At 42.6% G+C, this 26,867-nt stretch overlaps 1 protein-coding gene across 4 annotated transcripts in view; it reads right to left on the bottom strand.

Annotated features, from left to right (window-relative positions):
* The window catches only part of LOC145342936 (paladin-like), a 144,402-nt gene that overhangs the window by 70,674 nt on the left and 46,861 nt on the right, over positions 1 to 26,867 (bottom strand). For 3 of the 4 annotated variants that reach the window (XM_080188568.1, XM_080188569.1, XM_080188571.1), the window contains exons 7-15: positions 19,755 to 19,859; positions 17,155 to 17,250; positions 15,781 to 15,915; positions 11,871 to 11,987; positions 10,567 to 10,746; positions 8,262 to 8,459; positions 6,283 to 6,423; positions 3,063 to 3,134; positions 1,064 to 1,204 (exon numbers count right to left, since the gene is read on the bottom strand). In XM_080188568.1, coding sequence (XP_080044694.1) covers positions 1,064 to 1,204; positions 3,063 to 3,134; positions 6,283 to 6,423; positions 8,262 to 8,459; positions 10,567 to 10,746; positions 11,871 to 11,987; positions 15,781 to 15,915; positions 17,155 to 17,250; positions 19,755 to 19,859 — 1,185 coding nt within the window. The remainder of the gene's footprint in view (positions 1 to 1,063; positions 1,205 to 3,062; positions 3,135 to 6,282; positions 6,424 to 8,261; positions 8,460 to 10,566; positions 10,747 to 11,870; positions 11,988 to 15,780; positions 15,916 to 17,154; positions 17,251 to 19,754; positions 19,860 to 26,867) is intronic. The other variant, XM_080188572.1, reaches the window with a different exon arrangement.

The following is a 26,867-nucleotide window of genomic DNA, read 5'->3' as shown; positions in this document are numbered from 1 at the left end:
ATTAATATTTAAATCGATCGCAGAAAGAGAACTGGGAAGATGGCTTTCGGCATGAGACCAGTTCATGCTTGGTGCAAATGTATATTCAAGGTTGAGATTAATAGATTTTAAATAGCAAGGAAATTGAGAGATAAGGAGATAATGTGGGAAGATAAAGTCGAGGTAGCAAATCAGCCATGATTGTATTGAATGGAGGAGCAGCCTCAAGTGGCCTTAGCCAGGTCCTACTTCTTATGTTCCCATTTTTTATGTTCCTATTATCTTGCTGAGTGTAATTAACTCACTGTAAATAAAGTTTCAGATTTAGTATGAATGTAACCATCTGACTGTGTGACATTCATCACATTTTGGAGTGGCCATCCAATGTGGTCACATTGCCTCCGGTGTGAAAGGATCATTATTTATCCTGTGACAGCCCATCAGTTCATGTCATTCACACACTTTATTTTATAGAAAATGTGGACTTTCCTACAGAAACTGTCTCTTTGCTGTGCACAAAACTTAAAAAGATAGAGCTTAGATCATTGCTGTAAAAATATAACAGAAGCAGTGGGTTCTGCAGAATGCATCTTTGCTTTGACCATCTGGCTAGTTTAATTGTGATTTCTCTGATTTTGCGTAATATAAACCAAATCTTTTGAACATTAATGCACTTTCTGTGCAAAATCACCAATCATTCTGTTTTCACACCAACTATAGATTACTAGGAAATATTGTCAAATTTGTATAATTTGACCTCTGATTGGGAGAGTGCACAGGTCAATCATCCATTTCAGTGGCACAAAGAGACCCTGTCATTTTGACATCCCAATTTCCTTAATAAAAAGGAACAATCACCCAAGACAGATGTGTGCTTTGGACACTGGGGGTAGGCCCTTTTCAAAATGGAGTTGAGCACTTTGACAATGTTAATGCCAGGCAAAGAAAGTGAAAATCAACCAAATATGTTAATTTTAATAAATTGTCAAAATAATAGAAAATGAGAAATAAACACATGAAATTCTTTGCTGGTAATAAGCGGTAAATGCCATTTAGAATATAGAAATGATAAGTAAAGTGTTACCTTCTTATATGTGTTGATAATGAGCTCTCTTAGGTGATGCATCATGGGAGTCATTGAATCACTTACTGCATCAAGAGCTCTATCCACTTCCTTCTTCATCTCATCACCATTGGGAAGAAGGCGAACCAGATTAAGAATGGCCTGTGGGGAAAAAATAGATGGAGGAACAAAAAAATGAAGCTTAGGGGATCATTTTCTGCCTCTGCACTAATGACAAATTTCGACCACTCGCTGTATAGATGATCGTGGGCATGCTGTTAGTGATTTTTCACATATCTGATCGTGGGACATATTTTCCTTTGGTCTGTACTTGCAATATGATTACTTTACAGTCTAAAATTTACCAAACCATAAAATGTTATCTTTCCTAATCTTACCCAAAATCTTGTCACAAAGGCAAGGTGGAGGTCATCTAGTTCATATTTTCAAACGTTATTGTTTTGGAAAATTGTGTGACTCTTCATTCCGTATTTTACATTGCTATTCAACATTCTAGTAACAGCCAGCGTATATAGTTGTATCATAAATGTATTGTTTTATGGTATTATGTTGCAGAAAGGCCACACAAGAATGGACATTTTATCCAGTTTTGAGATTCCCCATTCTTCTAACTGCTGCTCAAGATCTGTATCAATAGCTGCAGAACTAGCTGGATCTGACAATTTCCTCTGTTTCCAGATATATAGCGACTTCACACTTGTTAACTGCATCTTCTGTTAACAGCACCTGTTACATTTACCTCAGGAACTGTATTTTTTTTAAAGTCCTTTGCCCTCTGATCATACTTTTAACAGGCTCCTCTATTCACTTCAATCAGAAGATTGAGGGGTGATTTGATCAGGATGTTTAAATATTAAACATGTTCAGCAGGATAAAACTATTTCTTCTTTTGGGGGAATCAAGAATGAGGGGACAATGGCCAGGATTTTATGACCTTACTCGGACGAGGCTCGTAAAAGTCCGCCCGTGGCCAACAGAGAATTTCATTCTGGGAGCCTCACCCATCCCAATTCGGGGGTGGTCAAGGTGGTAAAATTCCAGCCATAATGTTAACATCAGAGCTAAGATATTAAGGAGTGAAATCAAGACAAACTGATAGTGGAAATCTGGAGAGATCTCTTTCAAAAGGCTGTGGATTGTTATATGTTGGTTGTTGTTTATAAAGGAATGATTTCAGACATACAGATTGTCTCAACAGTAACTTATTTATCGAAGGAACATAACCAATTACAGTTTTACAAGACTAGGTGGTATTCAGTCTAACCCATGAGTATTCTTCTTGGTCATGTATCTTATATCGGGGCTTTTCAAATGGGGGTCGCAAGCTGCAGGTCAGTTGCAGGATGTTGTAAATGGATCACCAGGTAAATTCTCACTGCTCGATAAATTGATGCTGTTCAAAAAAAAGGGATATTCTGTGAAAACAACCCCCACTGTTCTGTGATCCTCTTTAAAAAAAAATACGGGGCAGGTTGGCAATCTTTCCAAATTCTGTCATAAAAGTTTGAAAACGGGTGTGCTTCACACCCGTTTTTTGGGTGAGTTTGGCACTGTAATCTTCCCACTCTGTCAGTTTTTTGACAGCAGGAAAGTTTGCACCAGGAAATGGAGGCGGGAGGTAGGGACAGAGCCTATGCTTGGCAGGGAAACAGGCTTCAGAGCTCTTGGGAACCATTGCCCAAGAAACCCCTATCTTCCAATGCACTGAGGGACCTCCTCCATCTCAACCCCACCCCACAGATATCGGACCCCCATCGATGGCATGTTCTCCCCCCACACCAGCATCAGGGAATCAGGATTGTCCCAGTGAATTCCCCATGCCTCCCCTAACACACACCTCCCTTTTATAGCGCCCCTAAGTCACCAACAGAGATAAAAAGTCAAGAGCAAAGTTCCTTCCTATCAGCCTGACCAACGAAAACTGAACCTTAAATCTATACTTCAATGAAGGCTGGCAATGTTCTGAATAATCATATTCAGAAATATTGTAACTTCTTACCTCGAATTCACCCTTAGTGTACTTGGCATCAGGGATGCTGACCATATCCTCAACAAAATGCTCTGGAAACCCCTATAGAGAGAAGTCATCAAATTCGAAGTTAATTCAGCTTAAACAAAAATTCCATATTGTTTTCAAATGAAGTCCACATAAAAAATATTAATGTTTGAAAGAAGGAGAATAAATGGAGGCTAAGTAATAAAAGACTGTTTCCATGTTCCATGGAAGTTAAGTCGTAAAATACTCAGGGAAGTTAGAGGAACCACTTTTACACAGAGGGTGTTTTAAACATGAAATGCTTCACCATAAGTCAAAATGGACAGAGATTATCACATCACGTACAAGGTAATTATGTATGTATATGATTGGACAAAGGAAAAAGATAAAACTCTGACTGTGATTTTCCCAAAACCATTATAGTGAAAAAACTCAAGTGATCCATGCTAGTCTGTCAGGCGTGCTCTGGATTGCAATCATTCCACAGGGAGAGGGGTGAGTTCCAGCTGTTCCAGTACTACAACACTGGCATCTACCCAGCAATGAGGAAAATCTCCCAGCTATGTACTGTCCACAAAAAGCAGGACAAATCCAACCCAGCCAAGTAGCCTGCCATCAATCTACTCTTTATCATTAGCAAAGTGATGTAAAGTGTCAAGCAGCGCCTATTCAGCAATGACCTGTCCACTGACATTCAGTTTAGGTTCTGCCAGGGTCACTCAGCTTCTCATCTCTTTACAGCCTTGGCTTAAACAAGAAGAGAAGAGCTGAACTCAAGAGGTGAGGAGAGAGTGATTGCCCTTAGCATCTAGGCAGCATTTGATCGAATGTGGCATCAAGGGGCCCAAGCAAAACTGGAATTAATGAGAATCGAGGGTAAACGTTCCATTGGTTGGAGTCATACCTGGCACAAAGGAAGATGATTGTGGTGATTGGAGTTCAATCACCTCACTTCCAGGCCATCACTAAGGGAGTTCCTTAGGTTAGTGTCGTAGGCCCAGTCATCTTCAGCTTCTTCATGAATGATCTTCCCTTTCCATTGCAAGGTCAGATGTTGGGATGTGCGTTGGTGACTGCATTTTGTTCAGACTCATTTGCAACTCCTCAGATACTGAAGGAGTCCTTGTTCATAAGCAACAACACCTCGACAATATGCAGGCTTGGGCTGACAAGTGGCAAGTAACATCCATGCCAGACAAATTCTATTTCCACGATAGAATCAACCATCTTCCCTTGACATTGAATGGCATTACTATCATTGAATCCCCCACTATCGACATCCCACCAGAAACTGAACTGGGCTAGTCATATAAATATTATGGCTACACCAGCAAGTCAGAGCCTAGGAATTCTGACTTAAGTATATCACTTCCTGACTCCTCAAAGCCAGTCCACCATCTACAAGACACGAATTAGGAATGTGATGAAATACTCTCCACTTGCTTGAAAAAGCTCTAACTACACTCAAGGAACTCGACACCATCCAGGACAAAGCAGCCCATTGATTGGCACTCTATGTGCATCCTAAACATTCAACCTCTCCAACACCAATGCACAGCAGCAGCTGTGTGCCATCTATAAGATGCACTGCAGCAACTCACCAAGGTTCCTTTGACAGCACCTTCTAACCTGCAATCTTTACTACCCAGAAGAACAAGAGCAACTGATCCATGGGAACACCATCACTTGCACATTCCCTCCAAGCCATCCAAACTTGGAAATATACCGCCACCATTCCTTCATTGGCACAAGGTCAACATCCTGGAACTCCTTTCCTGACAGTAATACTCCACCAAAGTTTCATCTTGAAACCCGTGCGCAGATCTTTAGAGTGGCACTTTAATTCTGCCTAAGAGACTTAAGTGCTACTATGAAGGCACAGCTGACAAAACAGACCATCACTTTTAAACCCACTGCCTTCAAAAATGTCTTATTTATTTTAATATATGTTCACAAATGCAAATAAAAGTAGGCATCATTTGCTGCTAGTGTATTGTCACAGGAGGCAATTCAAAGCAAGCTGACAAGAGTGTCTTCACAAAATTAGAAACTGCAACACCAAAAGGATATCCTGAGTTAGAACATATAGAACATAGAACATTACAGTTCTCGGCCAAAAGCCAGTCTGACTCACAGCATTACAATCTTCACCGTGGGGAGGTCAAGGAGGCAGGTTCTGAATCCACCCTGAACAAGGATCAAAGCCCATGCTGTTGACGCCAATCTGATCTATAATAGCCATCTAGACCCCCAAGGAGTCCAAGTTGCTGTGGCAATGTACACTTTTTGCAAGCATGTTGTTATTTGGTGGCTATGGATAGCAATGGTGGATGCTCCAATTTCTTTTCAGCACACTGACTCGGAATCATGCTCATTCTCACCACCTGCCATTGACATATGTTAGAAGGATTTACAAATTGGTACTCAACCTGTTTGGTCACAATACAGAAGCACTAATTAGAATCATAGAATCCTACAGTGCAGAAAGAGGCCCTTCAGCCCATCGAGTCTGCAGTGAACACAATCCCACCCAGGCCCTAACCCCATAATCCTACATATTTTACCCACTAATCCTTCTAACCCACGCATCCCAGGACACTAAGGGGCAATTTTTAGCATGGCCAATCAACCTAACCTGCAAATCTTTAGACTGTGGGAGGAAACCAGAGTACCTGGAGGAAACCCACGCAGACACGAGGAGAATGTGCAAACTCCACACAGACAGTGACCTGAGTCGGGAATAGAACCCAAGTCTCTGGAACTGTAAAGCAACAGTGCTAACCACTGTGCTACCGTGTCGCCCAAATTCTTGGTCATCAAATGGGATTTGAACTCAGAACGTCTGGTTCAGAAGCAGGAACACTACCACCCTACACCTGTATAGAAAAGATATTAAAGAAAAACAATTGAACACGAAATAAACTATTTTGTAACATTTTAACAGCAAATGTGTCCCTGATTTCGTGCCTCTCCACTATAGAACAGCTCACAGTATGTTGCACTGTTCGGTTAAATTCTGTTTCTTTTGTTTATGTGCATCACTTTTTTGCGCTTCTTTAAGTCAAACCATAGAACATGCTAAATAAAAACAGCATTAGTTCAAATATATTGAATATCCAGGTGACAATGAAAGATTGTACGCATTGATGACGCTTTCTATTTCCAAACAAGAACCTAAAATATGACAAATCTAAAAGCGCTCGGCAGGAATGCTCAAACTCACAATAATGTGCCAGGTCAGAAGCAGGCAAATGACCATGCCAACTGTGGTTCTTTCTTTTCCATTGTGACAGTTTAGGACAATGGCTGAGTTTTGATCTATGGTTAAATTTGATCTCACGACCTTAAGGAAGGCATCAAAATCCTGTGAATACAAAAAAAACTATTAAAGTGATAATCAAATAAATTAGATTTTATCTCATTTCAGGCCTTATCTGGAATAGAAAGGGCATTGCAAGCCTGGATTTTAACTCCCAACAGGTCTCATGCAGATTCAGATGCTAACGGACACATGGAGCTGACTAAGGAAAGTGAGAATGTAACTCTGGAGGACACATCTGCTTAGGCTCCAGTCTCATGCCCAAACCCAGGGAGCATCATCAGCTGGTCCCTCAATGTGAATGGCAAAAGGTTACCATAGGTGCCAGATTTAACCATTGATTAATTCCTCCATTAAGTGATGAGGAGAGGCTTGAGATGGTATGGGGGAGGCCTAAGGTTTCCTTATGGGGCCCACCATAGCACTTCCTCTTAAAGGCCCTGGGATTAAAATGGCCATTGGGTTCCAATCTACATATTTAAAACTGAATCCTGCAGTCTTCTAATGAATCAAAAAATCTGAATCAGGTTTTTTACCCTGATCTGAACTGTCTTCCTGTCCACACAGTTCCAATAGGTAGAAGGGGTTAGAAGCAGGCCTTAAAATTCCTTGAACTAGGGAAGAATTGCCTGGGTAGAAACCAATTCTTCCTGACATCCAACATTTCTATGGTTTAATGGTAGGTCACTATGCAAATCTAATGGATTTGTCTGAGAGGCAAACACAGTGGCAATTCTTTTCTAGGCCTAGTTCAAAGTTGGTGAGACCAGCGTACTGTGAGATTTTTGCTTGAATGGCTGATCTTATGGACAGATTTAATTATTCACTCATGTTATGCTCTTGCTTTGATTGGGCCTGCTTCAATCTGAGGGTATTGTAGCCTGCACAACTCTTAAGGTTACAATTAAAGGGAATGTTTCAACCACACATGAACGTTTGAAGGAAGTTTTGCAAAAGAACAGCAGCATGAGTGAATGATACAAATCTCATGCTATCCCAACCCCTTAGGTTTGTAGAATCCTACAGTGCAGAAGGAGGTCATTCAGCCCATCATGTCTGCACTGACTTTCTCTGACAGAGTACCTTACCCAGGCCATTTCCTCTACCCCATCCCCATAATCCTGCACATTTACCATGGCTAATCATGTAATCTACACACCTTTGGATACTAAGGGGCAATTTAGCATGGCCAATCAACCTAACTTGCACATATTTGGACAGTGGAAGGAAACTGGAGCACCCACAAAATCCACTCAAACATCAGGAGAATGTGCAAACTCCACACAGTCACCCAAGGCCAGAATTGAACCTGGATCCCTGGCGCTGAGAGGCAGCAATGCTAATTACTGTGCCACTGCACAATAAAAGAAAGGCCAGAAGCTGTCGTTCTTGGATCGGTGATAGTTTTATTGCCACTAATTCAGAAGGTTAGAAGCTCAAAACCCACACCAACGACTCCAGTGTATAATCTAGGCTAACATTAGTGCAACATTATCAAATATACCATTTTTATATTAGATGCTAAACCATGGCTCCATGTACCTTCTCAGGTGGATGTAAATGATCCTATCATATCTTTCCAAGAGTAGTGTAGTTCTCCCCAGTGTCTTGATCAACATGTATCCCTCAACCAACAGCACTAAGATTATCTGGTCAGTTATCCATCACAGTTTGTGGGATCCTTCTGTGTGCATATTGAGTGCAGTGCTTCCTAGTACGACAATGATTGCAATGCAAAAATATCTAATTGGTTGTGAAAAGATTTGAGACATGTTGAGGTTGCAAAGCACAAGTCTTCTGTTCTTTACTCTTTGGGAAAACAAAGATTAGCAACCGCAAACAGAATGCAAATCAACTAAAGTGAATAACTCGCACAAATGTACCTCTTCTCTGGGAGCTGCACAGTCTGTTATTGGAATACGCTGATACTGCAGCTGTGGATACTGCATGGCTATCTGACGATAAACTTCCTGCAGAGTGCTGCAGGAGGTGAACTGCTTCATCTGCTTTGTTGCCTCATACCATGTCTCTATGGCGTTCTTGGAGCTCAACAAGTCCATTTTGGAAGCATCCTCAACTTCCTGCACCACACAAATGAGAAACAAGTTGAACTTGAAACCTCAATCACCATGAGATAGAGGACAACTCCTTACTTGGAGCTCTTCATGACTTCTACAAGCAGCAGATTGCTTCTTTGATACCCAAGTCACAAAGTAAAGGAGTAAATTTTCAACTAGCCACCTGGGCCTAATCTTCATTTTGGTTCAGTGACTGTTTGGTTTCAGTGGAAAACAAATTTCAGCAGTTCTTAAAACTGTCAGTCGATCTGCAATGATGATTTTGTCCAAACAGCAAACTACAAATCTGGACTTCAAAAGAAACACACTGGATGGAATTTTCTGGCGTTCACACCAGTGAGATTTTTTGGTCCCACTGCAGTGAATGGAGATTTGGTTTACAGGATAGATGCTGGAAAGATGTTTCCCTTGGCTGGGGAGTTTAGATCCAGGTGACACAATTACAAAATAATGAGGTTGCCACTTAGGACCAAGATGAAGAGAAATTTCTTTGCACAGAATTGTCTACCTCAGAGGGCTGTGGAAACTCAGTCATTGAATATTTTTAAAGCAGAGATGGATAAATTTCTGCTTAACAATAACATAAAGGGTTATCGTGATAGTGGGTGTAAACGGTATTCAAAAAGATGATCAGCCCTAATCATATTGAACAGTGGTACAGGCTCAATGGGCTGAATTACATTTGTACTGAATGGCTTACTAGGCCATTTCAGAGGACGCTCACATTGCTATTCATCTGGACTCACATGTAGACCAAACCAGGTAAAGATAGCAGACTTCTTTCCTGAACTAGATGGGCTTTTATAATAGTCAATGATAGTTTCCCAGTCATCATTATTGGGACTAGATTTTATTAATTGAACTTGTCAGCTGCCATGGTGGAATTTGAACCCGTATCACCGATGACATTACCATTACACCACTGACAATACCACTACACCACCATCTCCCTGATGTGTGATGTGACCATCATGATTGAATAATTGGCATCTGTGTAAATATGAGTGAGGCTTGCAGCAATGCTGAATGTATGAACGTGAAGATTTAAACTGTAAGTTGTGTGTGATGATTGATGAAGACCTTTGGTAGGTTAGTGATGAAATTGTGGTTCATTGATCAGTGTGTGATGTTAGTGATGCAGTTGGCAGTATGTGGCATTTGAGGATGCACTTACTGACCTTCATCGCTTGTGTGATGCCATTGAATTTCTTGCGGCACTAGATTCAGGTCCAGGCTGAACTCCCAGTATTGACCACCAGAGATATCTGGTCCCATTGCCTTATGCCTGTTGAGGTCCACCTACCCCACTGTTCATAAATAATATACTCCTCTGCACTTCCGAAACCAAAGAATTCAGTGCAACCTTGGAGCTTGCTGTCTGTTGTGCTGCACTATTCTGTGTCTTTCCCAGGTCAAACTTATTTTTAAAATGCCTTCCAACACTGCCCGAGGCAACATGCCTCTCCCCTTTAAATGTTGCAAGTTGGCTTTAAATAGTACAGACTAACTTAAATTCATGCTGGCCTCTCATGATTTTATGCCACCTGCTCAGTCATGTGACTACTCAACAGCACATTTAGTATGGATTGCAGACTGCAAATCACTTAAAAGAGCAGGCTGTAAAAGTTTGTGCTTGGCTGCATTGGACGCAGTGGGTGGTGTAAGGTTAGTCACGTGTGATTTCCCCACCTATTTTCAGGTCTTACATAAAATTAATTGATTTTATGGCCTATGATTCTGCTGCTAGCATGGAGCCTCATTAGTTTAAATCAGCAAAGTAGAGCTTTATTATCCTAGAATGGTTGTGATGTGTGCTGGTCTTGGCAGGTAGCATCTTGTCAGCTGCATTAAGTTTTAGTGATTGGAAATGGTGCAGAATACAATCATAGGGTCTATTACTGGTATTCACAGGATTCCGTTATAAGAAAGGTAACCAGTTTTGTTAATGACTGTGTGGAATGGAATTAAGGATATCCAATGTAAGCAAATCTAACTTTTATCTGAAAGCTGTTTATAAGCAGCAGTGTCTTAATGTAGCCAACCTGCTTTTGGAGGTATTAATATGAAAAAAACACCATTTACTTAGTAAATGAAAACAATTTGTATGCACCTCTAGTTGTTCTACTGTTGCAGCTGGGATGATGATCTCCTGTTGGAGGTTGTTGGCCTCCCTGAGTGAATAGGTTTTGCCATCTCCTTCCAGTACTGCCTCCTCTCGCAGGTTCAAACACAAAACTCTGGTAAACTTCCTGCAATCATCTGACAAGTAGGACAGAATATGTGCCAATCCCTGTAATCAAAATTATTTTATTTTCAAGTCTCAGGTTGCTCTGTTCTCCAACTTATCTTAGCATAAGTTCCTCAGTTTTTCAAAGTTTAAAGTTCACTTATTAGTCACCAGTAAGGCTTACATTAACACTGCAATGAAGTTACTGTGAAAGTCCCCTAGTCACCACAGTCCAGCACCTGTTAGGTCAATACACCTAACCAGCACATCTTTTCAGAATATGGGAGGAAACCAGAGTACCCAAATCCTATGAAGACACAGGGAGAATGTACAAACTCCACACAGACAGTGACCCAAGCCAGGAATCGAATCTAGGTTCCTGGTGCTGTAAAACAGCAGTACTAACCACGGTGCTACCGTGTGCCCCAGTTTTTCTTGTTATTTAGCACTCAACCCACAATTAAGTCCTTAAACTCCCAGAAACAAATGCCCTCGAATGTATAGAGGATTTGGCAATCAGTCTATAAGGAGTAGCCCACGAGTATCTAAAACGACCAATATTTAGAAGACCTACCCATCGGTACAGGATCTGTTAAAGGCCATTACCCACTAATATGTAAATTAACTATCCACCCATATATAGAGGGCAGTCCATACTGTTGTGCAGAGAAACTGTCCATTTATATATGGGATATTAACTGCTAGAATACAGAATTTAACAACACATTGGTGTTCATCAATATACAGAGGAGACATCCACAATTATATAGCAGAGCTACTAACCAGTATTTAGAGGACATTTCAGTCAATAGATAAGCAACACTGCTGACAGGTACTTAGAGGAGTCTTTGGCCATTACATATTAAATCTGTCCAGCTGTAACCAGATAAGCTGTCTACCACAATAGAGTCCAGAAATCTATTCAGAGGTTAAAGACTAGTATTTGAAGGAGTTGCAACCCGAATGCAAATCTACCACCAGTAAATGGAGCTCCCACAATTTTATATATTGCAAAAAGCGCCATTTAAGGGAGCAGCTGATAGTATATAGAGATTTTGCCTCAGCATACAATATATACAGGATTGTGAAGGAATTTATAGAGGAACTGTAGAACAGAGCTTTCAATTAGTCTAACTGAGGCTGTTCTACTGAATCTGAATCGTGGTGAAAAGAATGGCACCGCTGACCTCTGGATTAGGTTGTGCCATTCCACACACAGGCATTTTGGAAACTTTCCTGTAGTTTGCCACTTTCATCTGTTTGAGACTGCTCATTTCATCAAGGTCCAGGGACTCGTCAGCAAGCTGCAGGGCAGAAGCAGAAAATTGATTTGCTCCTGTAGAGGAGTTGGAATTATCATAAGCTTTTTAATCCTAGGAAAAACATAGCCAGTGTTCTGGCACTTGCTACTGAGTGCAGTTATACATGAAACTATATTTACTCCTGTGTAATAAAGCAGCAGTGAACAAAAACAGTTAAGGTGTAGACTGAAGTGTTGATTGCACAGATAAATGTTTGAACAGTAAATGAATTAAGGGTAACGGTGAGCGGGCGAGTAAGTGGAGCTGAGTCCACAAAAAGATCAGCCATGATCTTGTTGAATGGCGGACCAGGCTCCAGGGGCCAAACGGCCTATTCCTGCTCCTAGTTCTTATGTTCTATTCATGAACAAAGAGAACAAAATTCCAGCACAGGAAGATCCCTTCGGCCCTCCAAGCCCATGCCAATCATGATGCCCAAACTAAACTAAAAAAGAGACCTTCTGCCCTTACTTGGTTCATATCCCTCTAATCCCTTCCTATTCATGTACTCATCCAGATGCCTCTTAAATGTTGCTAGTGTGTCTGCTTCCACCACCTCTGGCAGTGCATTGCAGGCACCCACCACTCTCTGTGTGAAAAACTTCCCCACATACCTCTCTTAAACACTTCCTCTCTCATCTTGAACCTTTGCCCCTTGTAATTGACACTTCCACCCTTGGAAAAAGCCTCTGACTATCCACCCTGTCTATGCCTCTCATAATTTTGTAGACCTCTATCAGGTTTCCCCTCAGCCTCTGTCTTTCCAGTGAAAAAGATTCTAGTTTATTCAACCTCTTCTCATAGCTAATGCTCTCGAGACCAGACAACATCCTGGTGAACCTTCTTTGCACTGTCTCCAATGCTTTCACACCCTTCTTGTAGTGTGGTGATCAGAACTGTACACAATACTCCAAGGTTTTATATGGTTGCAACATGAGTTGCCAAATCTTGTATTCAATGCCCCGGCCAATGAAGGCAAGCATGCTGTATGCTTTAAGCACCTTGGCAACCTGTGTTGCCACTTTTAGAGAACTGTGGACCTGCACACCCAGGTTAATGTTCCTAAGGGTTCTGCCTTAGGAACATTAGGAACTCACAACTAAATGTGATCCTCCAAAATGCATCCAAATGCATTCATATGTTTGAATCATTCAGAGTGACCAAAGCACACAAAGCAAAGTAACTGATTTTCAAATATTGTTAGGAATTTTATAAAGTAATTATCTTGAGTGTTTTCTGTTACCATATTAGAAAACGGTGGGTTATAATGTGGAAAGATCTACATTTAGGCATTAGTGGTAAGTTTGGAGTGCATCATGCAACACTGATCCAATTCTTCAATGTATTGCTCATTGTCTCTACAATGCAGTGCATTTCCACTGTCAAACAACACAATAACTTGAATTGAGTTAGCTCCTTTAGCATTGATTTAGCTCCTTTATCACAGCAAAATATCCCATGCACTTCGTATGAGCATTATTAGACAAAATTTGGCACCCAATTACCAAGAGAGGTAAAGACAGAAAATCAAAAGCTTGGCATAAAGATTCGTCTTCAAGATCATCCAAACTGGGAAGAGAAAGATGTGTAAAAGTTTAAATAGAGAATTCCAAAGCTAAGGGCCTAAACAATTGAAAGCGCAGCTGACATTGGAGAGACGAAGGGAATTGGGATGTGCAAGAGACCAGGATTGGAGAAACAAAAGAATTCTTGGAAAGTTGTAGGAGATTACAGATATTAAGCAGATGTGGGACCATGAAAATTTTATGTTTGCGGTGTTGCTCAACCAGGAGCCAATGTAGGTGAGGATGGGTGAATGAGACTTGGTGCAAGTTAAGATCAAGCAGCAAAGTTTGGATAAATTGAAGGTCATGGATAATGGAAAATGAAAGGCTTAGCCAAGAGGGCATTAAACTAGTTGAGTATGAAGATGGCAGCAGCATGATAAAGATTTCAAGAGCGTATGGGTTAGCAATGCCTCAGCCAGTCAGAGATAATTTGCCAGGCCTTTTCTCATATACTATTAATTGTTGTGATTGTTTGAAATTTGACATTTTTGCACTTGTCCTGATGAATGCAAGATGAAAAACTTCAGCAACATGTCTCTCTTTTCATCAGTATTCATATTTAGTGCTACCAAACAATTAAGCAGGAAGTAGGCAGTGCTGCTGATGGAGACAATATAAGTTTGCACTTTCAGGTCAAATATAACACAAATACTGTGAACAGTCTCCTAGCTACTGAATGCATTCCTCTCCCTAGCAGCAATCTGAAGTTAATCTACAAGAGAGTCAGGAGCAGACAGGAAAGTGGAATTAAGGTCATAATCAGATCAGCCATTATCTTATCGAATGGCAGAGCAGATCTGAAGCGCCAAATGGTTTATTCATGTTCGTATTTTTTATGTTCTTATGTTCATCAATGTGTTCGCAGTCTTGGTATAAGATTTTATCTGAGATTATCTTCCAACCTTGTGTTCATGCCTGTAGTAAAACCACCTCCTGACACCTCCATTACATTCTCAACTTTGCCGCTGTCTCAGCTTATCAGCTGCTGAAGCCTTCATTCATGCCTTTGTTACACTACACTTAACTACTCCGGAACATTCTTAGCTAATCTTCTGTATTCTACTCTTTGTAAACTCAAAGTCATTCAAAACCCAGCTGCCGTGTTTTAACTTATAGCAAATCCTATTCCTCCATTACCCCTGTGCTCAGTGACTTACATCAGTTTGCATCCAAGCAATGTCATGACTTTAAAATTCTCACCTGTTTTCAGATCCTTTGGGCCTTTCTTTATAACCTCCCCCTCTGTAACCCTTTGATATATCTGCACTCCTCTAAATCTGGCCTCCGGTACATTCCCAATTATAATTGCTCCATCATTGATTGCCATGACGTCAGTTGCCTAGGCCCCAGACTCTGGATTCCCTTTGCTTTTCTCCTTAAAACCGACCTTTTTGGCCAATCTTTTGGTCTTCTACTAATTTGTCTATGTGGTTGGTGTCATATTTCATAATATTCTTGTAAAGCACCTTGGGATGTTTCATTCCATTAAAAGCAAATGGCAGGTAGAAGTGAAAGTTGCTGTTGCTGGTTGGCTAAGGAACAGAGATTGTGGCAGGAGAGAAAGACAAATTGTTTTGGTCTTCCCAATGTTTTAAGTGGAGGAAATTCCTGGTCATCCAATATATTGAATATCAGACCAGGGCACTGTGACAAATCAGATACAATCAAAAGATTGACAGAGGTGATGGTGACATGGAGCTAGGTGACCTCAGTATAATTGTGGAATCTGATCTGTTTTTGAATGATGTGGCTGAGAAGTCAACACCTCTATATATACACAGTATACACACAGAACGCGTACATGCCACATAACTCATGCACAAAATCAGCATTTATACACTGTATCTGCACATACTACATATGTGAGGGGATCAGTTAGCTCAGGTGGCAGGACAGCTGGTTCATGCTGCGGAGTGAGGCCAACAGCACAGGTTCAATTCTCATACCAGCTAGATTATTCATGAAGGCCATGTCTTCTCAACTTTGGCCTGAGGTGTGGTAATCTTCAAGTTAAATCACAGTCAGCCTCTAAGACTGTGGCAACATTTCATTTTCAATATATATGTACAGTGCACAAACTCAACATGTATGTACATACACAAATAATGTTATGTATCTCCTTAATACCCCACACTCATACATAGTATGTACACGGATGTTTCCCTGTCACCGAATTAGTCTAACTTGAAAACAACTGTTTGAGTTTTCAATGAATGAGACTGACTTACTAGAACACAAATTCTGTCACTGATGAGATTAGCAGGAGCCTTCATCTCCAATCTGGGCATAGCCCTTAGTAACTTGTAGAAGAAAGGTTTCCTACGCATCCAAGTACTGAACATGACTGTGAAAGCCAATTGATACTGAAAATAGATAAAAGCAGTTCACACAAAAACATTTTCAAACACTAAAGACACAGAATGATTAATGTCTTCCGAATCACCTTATGTTTCAAGTTCTCAGCCTTGGCTTAGTGGTAGCACTCTTACCTCCAAGTCTGAAGGTTGTAGGTTTAAGCCCCAAACCAGAGATTTGAACACACCATCTAAATTGATGCTCCAATGTACAGATGGAGGTGCTGTATTTTGATGAGAAATTAACCAAGAGCCTGGGTTGAATTTTTCAAGTTGACTTCTAATCCTGAAGCTGGCTTCAATTCTGCATCAGGAACCCAGAATTGACCACGGCAAGATGTTGGTTGCAATCTTCTCAGAAAGAAGTCACCTGCCGAATCCCCATGCAATTCAGTTTATTTATCAGTGTCACAAGTAGGCTTACATTAACACTGCAATGAAGTCAGTGTGAAGATCCACTAATTCTACATTCTGGTGCCTGTTCGGGTACACTGAGGGAGAATTTAGCCTGGCCAATACACCTAACGAGCGCATCTTTCAGACTGCAGGAGGAAACCAGAGCATCCGGACACAGCGAGAATGTGCAGACTCTGCACAGACAGTCATCCAAACTAGGAATCAAACCCAGGTTCCTGGCATTGTGAGGCAGCAGTGCTAATGACTTTGCTGTAATTAAGGACCGCAGGCAGAGAGAAAAGCAGGAGGTCCAATGGAATTGCTCACAGCAATGTCCAGCCAGCCTTTCCACTTCATGATCTTATTGCTGGTATATTTCATCTGGGTGTATATTTAAGTTAGCTGCTATATTTTGCAACAATGGCTACATTTCAAAAGTAATTGATTGGTTGTAAAATGCTTTGGGACATCCTGTGGTCATTTCACTCCCAGAGGCTACTATACATGTAAACTCTTTCTTTCTTGCCACCAGCAAGTCTCATCCATCAAAATTTTGGATGCACCATGTATGTAATCCATCCTAATCCTACGCCTTTATCTTATAATTTTCCATCATAATCCTATTCCATTTCAAGTGGAATCTCAGAGGACCATAACCTCTGAATGTTTATTATTTGTGAATTAATTTGAGCATTCAACTTCCTACCAATATGATCCACACTATAATGTCTCAAAGAACAAAGAACAATACAGCACAGGAACAGGCCCTTCGGCCCTCCAAGCCTGCACTGCTCGTGTGCCCAACTAGTCTCGATCCATATTGAGATACGTATACAAAGTAATATTTCTGACCTGTTCATGGAGGTAGCTGTTGAAAGCAATGAGGTAAAAATATCTCTGAAAGACCTGGAAAGTTTTGCTGATCAAGTTTTCTCGTGAGCTGATTTCCTAAAACAGTATGAGACAATTTTTCCAAATATTCATGTTAATTTTGACAAAATTACACAATACGTTTGACCAGTTTTGAAGAGATTTCACTATTCATTCTTGAGGACAGCTTTTTGACTTGAACACAAACTGTTAACATCCATCAGTCATATCTCCAAGACGCAATATATACAAGGCAAAGAATATCACAAATAACATGCCAACGTTACTGTATAAAGAATTAGTACGTATGTTATATAAGCACTAAAAATACAGAACTTGATTGCCATTGAATTTCCAGAGACTTACTGCAATTTATTTTTCACATCTGAAAAACAGATTAACATTATCTGGAGGCCAGGCCAAAGAAATTAAGAGAGTGGGATTAGGAGGGGAGAAGATAAATATCAATATACTACAAGTGCTGCAAAAGTTAACCCTATGTTTCTCTCTCCACAGTTCTTGCAGGGCTTGCTGAGTGTTTCCAGAATTTTCTGCTTTTATTTCAGCATAAATAAAGAAAGATTAGGAACAGAGGAACAGAGTTAGACAATCAAGTCCTTTGAGCTGGTTACTCTAGTAGCTCTAATCACTACAGACCTGATCTACCCTTAAACTGATGAACATGTTTTGAGGAGAATAAAGCCAGGGACAATGGGAAAAACAATATAGATCTTGAAAAAGATGAAGAGACAAAAATAACTTCTACAGTGCCTTTCCCCACCTTGATTCCAACCTAAATACTTCATACCCAATGGAGCATTTATTGAAATGCAGTCACTGTTATGTGAGGAAACATGACAGCCAGTTCATCCACAGTAAGATCCCAGAAACATGAGTGAGACAAGACCAGGTAACCTGTTTTTAGTGATGTTATTTTAGGATTGTATATTCATTGGCAGTACCCTAGGAAAGTTCCTTTGAACAGTGCCTTGGGATTGTTTACATTCATAGGAGGAGGAAGCTGAGCGATCGCTTAACATCTTGGCGGGAACTTTACCATCCGCCAGCCACGGAAATCAGAGCAGGTGAGGGGGGGACCACGGAAAGGTCCATTGACCTCAGGTGAGATTTTGTGTGTTCAGGACGAAGGAGGTTGTAAAATCCCACTGCTCATCCGAAGACAGTACCTTCAGTGGTGCAACATTCTTGCTGTATTGCACTGAATTATCAGCCTTGGTAATGTGCTCAAGGCACTGGAGTTGAAAAGCAATCTGCTGACTCAACAGTGAAAGTGTCACCACCAAACCAAGGCTGATAGTGATAGTTTGTAACACTAAGGACAGAGATATTGATATATAAATGAAGCATCTAAGCTATGAGGAGAGTTCAGGTGTCCTGTGAATCTTTACCTCTGCATCCACCCTTCCCCAGGGTAATGTTACTCAAATAGTCATGATTTTTAAGGGAAAAATTCCCAATATGTTACAGATTGCAAACATTGAGCAGGAAAGCTGTGTAGACAGTTTAGATTTACGCAGAAGGAAATGAATGTTGAAAAAGACTGGCAAATAGTACAGAAAAGTTGAAAGATATTTGAGGTAATTAAGTTTTTAAGCTAGTCAGCAATCTTTTCTCGTGCTGTATTTTCCCCATGTTGACGTATTATCTAATACTGCATGACAAAGATTAGTGAGTTCTCTGTTCTTATTCCAGTGTCTAATGGTATAAACAATTGTTGCTCTTTTCTATTATACAGTGAGTTTATCATTTTTTTCTTTAGTGGAAACAGCAGCATTTCCATGAGCAGCCTGTCATAGCACCTGTCATGCCAAGCTCTTTCACAAAGGCATAATCAGATTTTTTAAAAATGGACAGAGACTGAGAAGGAGATATTAACAGGACTTGTCCAAAAGCTTGGTAAAAGAGGTACAAAGGCAAAACTTGAAACAATGAAACAAAAAATAGGAGCAGAAGTGGACCATTTGACCCATTGAGCATGCTCTGCCATTCAATGTGATCATGGCTGATCCTCTATCTCAACGCTCTCTCCCCATGCCCTTTTATGTCTTCAGTGACCAAAACCAGATAAAGCTAGAAACACTCAGCAGCATCTGTAAATATAAAGACAAACTAATTTTTCAGGTATCAATCTCTTGGTGAGAATTGGAACCGCAGGATCTGCCTCTGGATGCATAAACTGAGTGGGCAACTCCCACACTACACTTATATGAAGCTTGGCTATTGAAACAGAGTGAGTTGTTCACAGCATCTTGTGGGCAATTGGTCTATCTACTTTGCCCAGAGAGTGAAAATTCACTCCTTTGCATTGCATTATTGTCCAATTTAATTGTACTGTTTTATTGCAGTGTTAATGTGAGCCTACTTGTGAAACAAATAAACTTTAAACTGTTTGTTTTGCTTGATAAACCTCCTGAGTTGTCCAATCCTGCAGTGTGCTAGAACTATGACCCTCAACACTCACCAGATCGCAGAAAACTGGATTCTAATCCTATCTCCACAAAACAACAGATTGATTTGTTTCAATTTATAAGAGAAAAGTCATTTGAATTGTAGAAAATTACCTGGCTCTGACGTTCCTGTGAGAGTTTTTTTACTTTATCTTTGTACAAGTAGATCGTTTCCATCAAATCATGCATTTCTGAACAAATATTCACAATGCTGTCCACCTGCAAATTCAATTTTCTGACAGTTATCCTTTGTATTTACAACAGAACTTCCATTGTTTACCATATTCTCTTTCTCCTCGGTCCCCATCTTCCTTAAGTAACAGTAATTGGCAAATAATGAAGAGATTGAATTGGACTGGAGGAAGGTTGGTGATGTGGTGGCACAGTGGTTAGACTGCTGTCTCACCTCTCCAGGGACCTGGGTTCAATTCCAGCCTCGGGTCACTGTCTGTGTGGAATTTGTACATTCTCCCAGTGTCTATATGGGTTTCCTCTGGGTGCTCTAGTTTCCTCCCACAGTCCAAAGATGTGTGGGTTGGTTGTTAGGCCATGATAAATTGCCCCTTAGTGCCAGGGGGACTAGGAGAGTAAATATATAGGGTTACAGAGATAGGGCCTAGGTGGAATTGTTGTCAGTGTAGGCTCGATGGGCCAAATGGCCTCCTTCTGCGCTGTAGATTCTATTATTCTTGATTCGAAGGTTACAATGTAGTTTCCCAGGATTCAATTTCTTTCCTGATATATATTAATAGACCACGCTTTTCCCAAACTGAATTCCACAGAGCTCTGGGCTTCTGTAGGAAACATCCAGGATCTGCAGCAGATCTGACCTTTTGTAAATTTGAGAAAAGCAGTCCTTCCAATTTGTCCAATCGGCAGTGGTTTTCACCCTGCATTCACTACTGATAGGTGGACTGGTCAGCTTACCAACAGCTCATGTACTGAGAAGCTAGCCTCTGATTAGGTGAGCTGGAAATAGTGGCAATGTGAGTATTCAAAATCCTAGGGAAGGGTAAGAGCGAAGGAGAGTCAACAATGCAGTGAAGATGAGTGGACAATGGAGCTAAGCTGAGTGAGCAGCATAACAAAGGCAAACAAATGTGTGTCAGTGTGTGTGAGAGTGTGGACAGAGGCGTGAGAGTGTGTGTGTGTGTGTGTGTGTGTGTGTGTGGGGAGAGGGGTGCATATGGAGAGAGGTGAGTGTGTGTGAGTGAAATAGGAGTGAGTGTGAATGTGTGGTTGTGTTTGAGACGCATATACATCTGACATGAGAATCTCGTTTACAGCAGCTCCCCTAATATTAAACAAATTTGTGGACAAAAGCAGCAACATCACTCTCCCATCAACAATCTCAAAAAGACGAGAAATAAATGCTTTGTTGAATGAGAGGACTTTTAATTATAAATGTATGCATAAAAAAAATTATAAATTTGTTTTTGTACAATGTTTGTACCTAGTGCGCAAAAACAATCAAGTTTTTGTGGTTTAACTCTTGAACATAATAAGAATATTTGTTTTTCAGGGTTCCTTCACTACTGTTGGGAAGCCAAAAGTGTTCCACGGCCGATAAAGTTTGTGAAACTCTGACCTGGACCTAATGTACAGGGGACACAATTTCAAAATTTGTGAATCAAATGAGACTTGGAAACATTGTGAACTGTGAAGAGGATAGTGTAGAGCTACAAAAGTTCATAGACAGTTGGTGGAATGGGCAGACAAGTGACAGATGACATTCAGGACAGGGAAATGTGAAGTGATTAAATTCGGCAGGAAGACCATGGAGAGACAATGAAAAATGAAGGGTACAATTCAGGAGCAGAAGGATTTAGGTGAACGTGGGCATAAGTCACTTAATGTGGCAGGCACAATTAATAAAGCATGCAATATCCTAAGCTTTATTAAAAATGGCATGGAATATAGAGCAAGGAGTTTATGTTAAAATTGTATGAAACACAGGTTTGGCCTCAAGCGTAATTTTTCATCCAGTTCTGGGCCATTCTGACTTGGAAAGGAAGGAGTTGTTTCCTTTAGAGTGTAGAAGAATGAGGGGTGACATGATTGAAATATGTAATATCTTAAAACAGTAAGATGGACATTGAAAGGACGTTTCCTCTTGTGGACAAGTCCAGATCTAGGGGGCACTGTTTTAAAATTAGAGGGTATCCTTATAAGAATGTTTTTCTCTCAGAGGGTTGTTAAACTTTGGAACTCTTAGCCTCAGAAGGTGGTGGAAGTGGATTCACTGACTATTCTTAAGGTAGATAGCTTCTTAATAGACAACACAATCAAAGGTTATTTGGGTAGATGGGAATACTGCACGCAACACAAACAAATCAGCCATGATCTTATAGAGTGGCACAGCAATCTTGAAGGGCCAAATGGCCTACTTCTGTTCCAATTTTTAATGAATCATAGAACACTACAATGCAGAAAGAGGCCCTTCAGCCCATTGAGTCTGCACCGAATGCAATCCCACCCAGGCCTTACCCCCATATCCCTACATATTATACCCACTAATCCCTCTAACTTACAAATCCCTGGACACTAAGGGACAATTTCTTAGCATGGCCAATCAACCTAACCCGCATATCTTTGGACTGTGGGAGGAAACCAGAGTACCTGGAGGAAACCCACACAGACACGAGGAGAATGTGCAAACTCCACATAGACAGTGACCCGAGCCAGGAATCGAACACAGGACCCTGGAGCTGTGAAGCAGCAGTGCTAACCACTGCTACCGTGCTGTTTGTATATACTTTTTAGGAATGATGTGAAGGCATCAGAGAGAGAACACAGAAAAGATACACAAGAATTGTTCCAGGGATGAAGAATTTTAGTGACATAGATAGATTGTAGAAGTTCGGACTGTCTCCTTGGAAAAGAGAAACTTGAGAGGAGATTTGACAGAGGTATTCAAAATCATGAGGGCTCTGGGCAGAGTATTTGGAGAAATGTATTTGCGTGCATTTAAGTTGACTTAATGGGCTGCTCGCCCAGCACTTCTCCCTTTACCACGGCGTTCGCCCATCCAGAATCAGCGTGAAACAAACATGCTCCACAGAAGTCCAATTCGGGCGCTCCAGTTAGTGAGGAGATAGGTGCCGAGTGTCTGACGGCTCTCTGCTTGTGATCTGTGGGGGTGTGGCAGCGGGGGGGGGGGGGCGGGGGGCGGTGGGGGTGCTACTCTGCTTGAGACCAGTGAGGGGGAAGGGGGGATCCGCTGTCATTCTGCCTGAGATCAATGGGGGCAGAGGGATAAGGGGTCAGTCATTTTGGGGAGAGTGGCCAGGGAGAGGCATTACCCGGCCCAGGAGGGATGTGGCAGGGGAGCAGCAAACTGTCATTTTTTTTCCTGTGCATACACGATTGGAGATGCCGATCAGAGCTGCAGGGTTCCAAGGACATTAGTCCCTGCCCACTGGCTGGTGCAACGAGATTTGGAATTGCTGATATTTTTACAGGCAGAGTGTGCCACCGATGTCTCTGCCTCCGAAAACAGACAGTGCAACCTGTTGTAGGACCCGGCACCTAGGGGAGGGTGTGGGTTAGGTTAGGGTTCACTCGGTGGCTGTCAAATTGACGGCCGCTCTGAACTTTTATGTGACTGGCTCCTTCCAGACACCTAGCAGAGGTGCCTGTGGCACATGCCAATCAGCTATTCATATCTGTGGCAAGCTGGTCGCAGAAGCCCTGAATGCCCAGGCTTAGGAAGCATATCAAATTTAACAGGCCCATCAGGAAGCCTGGGCTGCAGGGTTTGCAGCCATTGCTGAGATACCTAACATACAGGCGGCCATCGACTGGACACATTTATAAGACCCTTGTCAGACCCCACTTGGAGTACTGTGCGCAGTTCTGGTCGCCTCACTATAGGAAGGACGTGGAAGCTATTGAGAGGGTGCAGAGGAGATTTACAAGGATGTTGCCTGGATTGGGAGGCATGCCTTATGAAGATAGGTTGAGGGAGCTGGGACTCTTCTCCCTGGAGAGACGAAGGATGAGAGGCGACCTGATAGAGGTTTATAAGATGTTGAGAGGAATAGATAGGGTGGATTCTCAGAGGCTATTTCCCCGGGCTGAAATGATCGCTACGAGAGGACACAGATTTAAGGTGCAGAGAAGCAAGTACAGAGGAGATGTTAGGGGAAAGTTTTTCACTCAGGGTGGTGAGTGAATGGAATCGGCTGCCGTCACTGGTGGTGGAGGCGAACTCGCTGGGGTCTTTTAAAAGACTTCTGGATGAGTATATGGGATCTAATGGGATTGGGGGTTATAGATAGGTGTATGGATTAGTAGGTATAGAAGTGATCGGCGCAGCTAGTGGGCCAAAGGACCTGTTTGTGCTGTAGTGTTCTATGTTCTATGTTCTACGTCACCCTCAAGGCCCCCCATATAGAATCCACGGAGATTCATCAACAGAATACGGTTCCACTATTGTGCAACCATAAGATGAACATCATGTTTGTCTGCGCAAGATATTCAGGCAGTGTGCATGACAGCTTCATTGTCAGGAGCTCGGACATCCCGGAGGCATTTGTGGAGGAGTGCAGGCTATGGGAGTGGCTCGTGGGTGATATGCGTTATCCACTTCGGGCATGGCTGACAACACCTGTGCAGAGGCTTACGACTGAGGCGGAGACCCACTATAATGAGTCCCATGTAGCCACCCGCACGACAGTGGAGAAATGCATTGGGTTCCTCAAAATGTGATTTCGGTGCCTGGACTGATCTGGCGGGGCCCTCCGATACAGCCCTTTGAGCTCTTCCCACATAGTGGCCGTGTGTTGTGCCTTGCACAATCTAGCTCTACAGACAGATGACATATTGGTGGAGGAGGACATGGAGCTGGCCAGCTGGGCGTCGCTGGGGAGGATGAACAGCAGGCAGAAGAAGAGCACGCTGAGGAACACCACCCAGGCGTTGGAGGGCTAGCAGCTCAAATGAGGCCCTGATCACCAGGCGGTTCAGTCACGAGGGATTTGTGCCTGTGGGTTTTAGTTTCCTTCCTCCTGCCAAAATTCCTCCTATCACCTGCAACATTGTCACACCAGAGTGGTGGGCCTGGGTAGTCTGTGTTAGCAAGATTTTTGGCAGGCAAGAAGATGATGACGACTCGCTAATCCCATTACGATGATGCCCTGGTACAAACTAGTCTGATTCCTACCTGAGCCCCGCATAAATGCTGGCACCTGGGCGCAAGTGTGTGTAGTGGGTAAGGGATCTGAAACCCCCAATACAGGACACTGGGGCTTGTGGGGTCTGGAGAACCAAAGACTTCCTTTCCTCAAATGGCAGCATTGCGGGGCCTCCCCAACTGACATCAACATGAAGCATTATTCCATCAATGGAAGAGGATTCCTATTCGAGACAAATTAATCACAAGCGGGTGGTGAAAAAGCATTTAATTGCAATAAAGATGTTTAATTCAGACATTCTAACATTAAAATGTGTGAACAAAAAACAATAAGGTGCTTAAATACTTTTTTTAAGTCGTGCAGCCCTTCACCTGTACAATCTCAGTGCAACTACAATTTCCTACCTTTACATGGCCTACCACTGCATCTCAGTGGCTGCCCAGAATGTACATCGGAGGTGTAGGGCCAGCTGCTTACCTCACCCCATTGCTTGCCTAAGATGCGTGTGGCAGGTGTCCTCTGGAGGCCTTGGACCTTGAGGACCCTGGCCTGCTTCCAAGTGTCTGGGATGTTTCCATGACATCCTCTTCATCCCATTGCCTCTGAGATGCCCCAGTGTCAAAAAGGGGGAAGAAAGGGGGAGTCAGAATATATAGCCACAGCCACAGTCTCCTGGCTGGAAGATCCCAGCATGGGCTTGAGATCTTTCTCCTCCCTTGGGGTTTCTGTGGGCCCGTGGGTCACTCCATGGGACAGCGGTGCTTCTACAGTGAGCTCACCTGGCACTGTCAGTGCTGGAGGACCACCTGCCTCCTACCTATGGTTGTCTAGTCCTCTGCGATGGCCAACTGAATCGGGGGCCATCTCTAAATGGCCACAGCAAGTGCCCTCTGAGACTGGGCCACTCTCTGCAATCGCTCAGCCATGGCCCTCTGAGGCTAGGCCATATCTGTAACCCCTCAGCCATGACCGTCTGCGACTGGGCCACATTCTCAAGGGCTGCTGCCAAAGCCCGCTGTGTCTCAGTGCTGTCTTGCTGAGTCTCCTGCAAGCTCTTGAGCCTCTCAGCCATGGGCCACAGAACCTTGAGAATCTTGTTCAGTCCCTCAGCTGTGGTCCACTGTGACTCAACCATGGCCCTCTGGGATTATGCGGTGGCCTGCTGTGACTTGGCCATTGCTTGGGCCTACCACTCATGGTGAGGATCCCCTGCCCCAAGCTTTCCACTGCAGATGCCACCCTTTCAATGTAGGCCTGGGAAGCACACAAGACAGGCAATAGCTGGTCCACCTAAAAGCTTTGAGACTCCTCCCAACAGCCTCGCAGTTGGTCCAGTGTGGCCATTAGCCCCTCCTGCATTCCCTGGCCCTGTTGCTGCATCTCCAGCAGCTGAGGGAGAAGTGATCTCAGAGGCCCAGCATGTAACCTGGAGCCAGCTAAGTCCTCGCCTTCAGCAGGCCCCCACCTGCTATAGAGGCCTCTCCTTGGCCCGATGTACATTATCAGATGTGTCGTGCTCACCAGAGAGTGATCCAGAAGCCTCACCACTAACTGGACCACCCACGTGTCAGTATCTGGGATGATGAGTTGTGACATGGAAGCTGACGGATAAACGGTGCCACCCTCAGAGCTCCCTTCACCCATATCCTCCTAGGAATCATCCAAGCTGTCTGAACCAGGATGGGTGGGAGCTGCAGTGCAGGTCTAGAGTCCAGAAGGCCCTGGGGCATCCAGATGTGTCCCTGCAACACAGAACACAAGATTAAATGCAAGGGAGGGAAAGGAATCCGGGATGCCAAACATGTGATTCCATTGAACATAGAGCAAAGCACCAAAAAAAAATTATGTCACAAGAACAGGCCCTTTGGCCCTCCAAGCGTGTAGCATCCTGGCTGCCCATCTGATTTGTTACCCCTTACCCTTCCAGGAACCATATGCCTCTATTGCCATCCCATTCACATAGCTGTAGAGATGCCCCTTAAAGTTCATTATCAAATCTGTATCCATGAACTCCCCCTGGCAGCGAGTTCCAGGCACCCACTGCCCTCACTGTGCAAAGAAACATGCCTCATACATCTCCCTTAAACTTTGT

Source organism: Carcharhinus amblyrhynchos, chromosome 5, assembly GCF_965287045.1.
Source record: "Carcharhinus amblyrhynchos chromosome 5, sCarAmb.v2.hapA, whole genome shotgun sequence".
NCBI lineage: Eukaryota > Metazoa > Chordata > Chondrichthyes > Carcharhiniformes > Carcharhinidae > Carcharhinus > Carcharhinus amblyrhynchos.
Note: the sequence above shows the minus strand (reverse complement) of the source record. Positions and strands in the feature narration are given on the sequence as shown.